At 41.4% G+C, this 5,861-nt stretch overlaps 1 protein-coding gene across 1 annotated transcript; it reads right to left on the bottom strand.

Moving 5' to 3' along the window:
* Positions 1-524: 524 nt before the first annotated feature.
* On the bottom strand, positions 525-5,205 carry tlr9 (toll-like receptor 9). Its single transcript, XM_057326851.1, has one exon. It carries the CDS (start codon positions 4,488-4,490, stop codon positions 1,317-1,319), a length of 3,174 nt encoding a protein of 1,057 aa, XP_057182834.1. The 5' UTR covers positions 4,491-5,205; the 3' UTR covers positions 525-1,316.
* Between the last annotated feature and the right edge of the window lie 656 nt (positions 5,206-5,861).

Below are 5,861 nucleotides of genomic sequence, written 5' to 3'. Positions count from 1 at the left end.
TATATATACACACACAGTATATGTATAATGAAACATTTCAAGTGTCATGTTATAAAGATGACATATTGTTTCCAAATCTAAATAATTGGCTACACTTTGAGTAATGTTGGAATTACAAACCTGAAGAGAAGTGTTTATAAATCAGGTCACATATTGGTCTGATAGGCAGCACATCTTTTCTTCAGATAGGAGAATTAAATATTTTACAGGATGGGTGGCAACCCACGCACGGCCCTGCATGAGAAAATGGGTGTGTGGCGTGAGAGTCTCACACTGAACACGTGAGAGTTAGCAGTCAAGAGAAAAGGACAGGGACAGACAACTGAAAATAAGAACTGTCCCCAGACGACAGGAACAACTGCGCACCCTTTTCTAGGCAAAGGCAGGGCTCGATTTGTGGGGGGGATGGCATCCCCCTTGTTGAAGAAAATGACAAAAAGCATCCCCTCTGTAAAACCACCATTTACCATCCCATTTATAATTATTATAACAAACATTTTATAATGCAAATTGTCTGTAAATAATCAAACATTTGGCTTTTTTTTACAATTCGACCACTGGGTAAAGGAGTCAGTACCATCTAAAAACAAACATGATGTCATTTCATCTTGTGGTCTGACAGGTGCCGATGGTTCCTCATCAAAACTTTCATCAAGTCTTTCTGAATTTCCCTTTTTATGCTTTCTCATGTTTGCCTCCCACACATATTTATAGTTTGCAGTTACAGACCGGTTGACACTATTTGTGTAAAAGTAAATGCTGAGAATCTTTGTGTTTTAATGTTAACTACAAAGTATTGGTAACACTTTACAGTGAGGTTTGAAAATGCATGAATAAATGTTGAAATCAACATGTACAAACATTCATAAAAATGACAGACGTATTGCTCGTTGTTAGCAAATGTAAATATAAACAAATGTACATTTATTGTATACACCTTGCTATAAAAATAAAGAAATGAAGTGTACCCCTATGACAATAAATGATCCAGTTGGTATCTAACCATCCTTTCATGTGGATAAAGTTATTTAACAAGATTACATACTGAACAGTTACATATGTTCAGAAACAAGTAATCACTAGCAGAGGTTATTCATGCATGAGTTTTGTTGTGTATACTTGTCAAATATAACAGTCGGATATCGTAGACTTTCAGCTGATTCCTTACTTTTTGGCAGATCACTGATGCACAGATTTTCTGCTTTTCTGACCAACACTTCAAACAGCTGAAACAACCATCTCGTTGGATTGCGAACAATTAAAACTTGATTAAAATCTAAATCCAAGACAGAAGACAGAAAGTTATTTTTAGGCTTTCAGAGGAAGCTCTCTGTGACGTTCTTGTTGTATTCGCTCATGTTGTCAGAGAGAAGAGCGGCACTTAAATTGTTCCAGAAGAGAGGCTGTGCTCGTGGGTTCCTGGGCCAGGACAGAACGGACTTTCTGCAGAGCCGTTTTCTCATTTGAAGGTATTTGAATTTAGGAAAGAGAAGGTCCAGCAGAACCAGAACGGCAACATCCAACTTCTCATCTAGAAGCCTCTGCTGAACCAGGAGGAAGGCTTGTTTCACCACTCCACTCGCTTCAGAATAGCCGCCCGGGCTGGTCAGCACAAACACCGTCTTCCGGCTGTTGTAAACTGCCTTGTGGAGATTCTCTATGCACGAGACTCCGGGCAGCCAGTCGCGTTCCTCCAGGCAAAGTCGGAAGTTCCATCTCCCCCTGTTCTCCAGTCTCTCGATCATCTCCTTGTAGATCCATTCTCTGACTGCCTTGTTACTTGTATCAAAAACCACAAACGCATCATAGTGGCTGTCTGACGTGTGACCATTAGCTGGTGTGTGTCCCTTGTGTCCGGTCCACAAAATCTGGACGCAGTACCACAGGTCCCAACCATAGAGATGCTTCAGGAGGGGAATGATGGTCGCCGCCAACGTCAACAGCGAAGTGCACAGGAAAGCGACGCTCCCAAATATATCTTGGCATGAGCGTAGATCTATGGAGAGGACATTCACGCCAGCCAGCGACTGCGGATAAGCACAGTGAATGTGCGTGGTGAGCTGTGGGACGTTCAGTACGGTTTCTCTCAGGAATTTGGCAAACTCAGAGGTAACGCAGCTGCAAGCGAAAGGATTGGCATGCAGCACAAGTTTGCAGGATGCGTTTTGGTGCTGCCCAGAAGCACAGATGGTGCTACCTTTGCGGAATGACCAGGGAAGGGCGTGCACGTCAAGGAATTTCAGCTGGTTGTGGTTGAGCATTAGGTTCTTGAGGTTTTTGGCATGACTGAAAAATGTCTTGGGTATCACTGTTAGTCGATTGTGACTTAGGTCCAGGCTTATGAGTTTGAGCTCGAGATGGTTATTGGGTAAGAAAGAAAGCATGTTTCCACTCAGATTCAGGTAGCAGAGGTCTTTGAGAACCGAAATGTTTCCCCAGGGGAAGTAACTCAGCATGTTGGAATCCACCCGCAGCACCCGCAGCGTCGGAGGCAAATTAACAAAAGCCTTCGGAGAAAATGATTTGAGGTGGTTTTCAGAGATGTCCAAGTGCGTGAGCTTGGTAAGACCCTGGAAGAAACGCATATACTCGTCACGTCTAGAGTCCCACATTATGTCCAAACGATTTCCAGAGAAAACAAGATACTTTAGGGAAGCGCTAGTAAGAGTGGTAGAGATTCTGAGACCAATGTGATTGTTTGCTAGGCTCAGCATTTGAAGAGAAGACAAGTGAGATATAAACGTGAAGCGATGTCCCATTCCCTTCATTACAAAATGGAATTCGTTATTGCTGAGGTCAAGAACTTGAAGGGTGTCACTTATCTCCTGGAAGGCTTTGTCTGAGTACAGGTCAATGCGGTTGTGTGCCATATTAAGGTACGCCAATTTGCTTAGCCGTGAGAACTGCTGACCATTTAAAGTTTGACTGATGTAGTTGTAGGACAGATCTATGCATACAGCCTTTTCCATGCCTGTAAAAATACTCTCATTCAGCCACGGGATGCTGTTTTGAGACAGATCAAACATCAGGTTTTTCCAGCAAATCTGCTTTTTAAAAAGCCACAGAGAATAATATAAAGGACAGTCATCCCTTTTGGACTCCTGCACAGAGTTCAACCAGACTTCTGCGTTTGGTACGCCGAGGCCTTCAATGTGCCGGTGTCCTCTGTGGGATAGGTATTTTGGTATAGCTTTGGAGGTGCAAAACGAAATGCAGGGATTGAATGCAAGCATGTTTTGGGAAAGTCCCACCCATCTCAATGATCTCAGCTGACTTAATGCACTCATGTTAACAGAGCAGATGAAGTTCATGCGTAACTCCAGGGACTCGAGTCTCGGCAGTTTTGACAGAGGTGCTAGACTGTGGTTCGACAGCACTTTGAAGAAGAACCCGCTCAGAAACAACTCTCTTAGAGCTGTCATCTTCTCGATGGATGGTGAGAGGATCAATTCAGAGAAGGTGTTCAGGGGCTCATAGTTGTAAAGAAGATTGAGGGACGCCACACTCTGGAGCTCCTCGTAAAAGGTGCCATTCTGTATGGTGTAGGCTAACAAATTGTCAGATAGATCCAGCTCCTGGAGCTTGTGCAGCCGGGCGAAGAGGTACAGAGGAAGAGTCCGAATTGAGTTGCCTCTCAGACTTAGACTAATCAAAGAGTCTCTCTGATCCGAAAATGCCCCCTGATGCAGATCCAGGGATTGGTTGTTCGGACATGGGAAACAGGGCTCAGAAGCGTGATCGCACCTTTGGCAGTTCCACCCCAGGTTAAGGTGACGCAAACGTGTGAGATTTACAAAGGACTCTTTACTAATTGTGGTGATCTTGTTCTCTCCCAAGTCTAGGCTTTCCAGTGAACGAGGAAGGTGTGGGGGAACAAGTGTCACGTTGTTGTAACTAAGGGTAAGATTCAAAAGCTCAGGAAGATCTTGAAACACCCGTGGGTGGATGAAGTAAGATCGGTAACATGGGTTGGCGTAGAAACAGTTCTTGTTTAGCAGCATTTCTTTTAGGTGTGGTGTACCGAGAGGTTGGTCGATATGGAAAATATTGTTAAACTCAAGTCCCAAAACTGCAAGCTGTTTTGGAAGAGGAGGAATAGTCTTCAGACTGTTTCCTGCTAAATGGAGGGAGCTTAATTTCTCAAGTCCCACAAACGCATCAGGGTCAATCTTCAGGTAGCACGAAGGCCGAATCTTCTCTTTAGAAACATCAGGCACACAGTTCCACATCAAAGTGAGATGCTTCAGATTGGGTATGCCGGAAAATGCATCACTTTTAACTTGGTGTATGTGGTTTCCGTTCATATTGAGGGAAATAACCAAGAGAGATTTGAACTGAGGAATTTTAGCGAGATGTCTGTGCTGGCAGTTGACATTTATGAGTCCATTGTTAGTAATGTGATTTTCACATGGATAGAATTCCAGATGCAAAGATGTGAAAATGTGGAACTGATTCAGAATGAGGATCAGGTACATCTTGTGTTCAAACATGGCCTAGACACATAAGAACAAGAGCATTAGAAAACACTGTCAGGCAGGTTAATGGTGCACACTGCACAGACTAAAACCATCTGTTTACATTATTATTAGATGATAATACAGTTAAAATACTTTACAGGGGAATTAATCTTTCAGTATAATCCACAACAGCAAATATAATGTTAGCTGGGAAATATTACTGAAAGAACACGTTTTGAAAATACTCCTTTACTTAAAAAGTGAATTAAACATTACAGACTCCGTCGTGCTCCGTCGTGCTGATTTCCTAACACATTTTAAACACAGAAAATCACTTACCTCAATGTCTACAATCCAAATCATACAACACTTGATATCTTTTAAACTCACAAGAAGGAATCATAGAACGGCAGTCACACACATACACAGAGAATAATGGTAGCAGGTGTTCAGAAGAGTCTCCACACACATCCTCTTTACACAGTCATCTCGTTACGTTTCATTGCACATTTAGTATTTCATACACAGACAACAGAGCGGTGCCATATAGTAATGTACAGTCACATTTAGAGATCTGTTGGTTAATCTGCCAACATGTGATCTGTGTCAACATATATAGGGGCAGTTTCCCAGACAGGGATTAGTTTAAACCAGGACTAGGCTTTCACGATTTAAATTGTTTTAAAAAACATACCTTACAAAAAACATTACTGGTGTGCATCTCCAGACAAAACAATCTATATATTTTAAGATATGTCAGTGCAAGTTGTTTTCGACCAAGACACCTCTAACATTTAAATTAGTCTGGGACTAGTCTTAAACCCTGTCTGGGAAACCGCACCATAATCTTTTTTGTGCTTTTAAGAAGTTCTCTCTTAGGGTTAAGCTTTCTTTAGTTCTTTCTAAATGTTTATTTTATGTTAGTTCAGTTTTATTTTTCAGACCTGTTAAATGTGTATGCATTTACATACGGTTCAATTACACTTTGAGGGGAGGTATCCCAGACAGGGTTTAAACCTAGTCCCAGACTAATTTAAATGTTAGAGGTGTCTTAATTGAAAACAACTTTCACTGACGTATCTTAAAATATATCAGTGTGATTGTTTTGTCTCAAGATGCACACCAGTAATGTTTTTTTTGTAAAGTATGTTTTTAAAAATGACTTAAATATCCTAATTTAACCGAGGCCTAGTCCTGTCTTCAACTAATCCCTGTCCGGGAAACCGCCCCTGAATGTTGTTCATTTTATAACTACAAAAATGTTATCGAAAATTGTTAAAGTTTTGGAAATAAATCTGTTCTTTAAGTTTCAGTTTAACTTTCAGTATTGTGTATTGATATACACCTAGTGATATATGTTTGGGACAAAGACATGTTTCCTCATTTTACTCCACAGTTTGTAAT

The sequence above is a fragment of the Triplophysa rosa genome, unplaced genomic scaffold (assembly GCF_024868665.1).
Source record: "Triplophysa rosa unplaced genomic scaffold, Trosa_1v2 scaffold139_ERROPOS793776, whole genome shotgun sequence".
Taxonomy (NCBI): Eukaryota; Metazoa; Chordata; class Actinopteri; order Cypriniformes; family Nemacheilidae; genus Triplophysa; species Triplophysa rosa.
Note: the sequence above shows the minus strand (reverse complement) of the source record. Positions and strands in the feature narration are given on the sequence as shown.

Excerpts from the sequence above, each read along its gene's own strand:
- tlr9 (XM_057326851.1), bottom strand. The coding sequence starts at position 4,490 with ATGTTTGAACACAAGATGTACCTGATCCTCATTCTGAATCAGTTCCAC.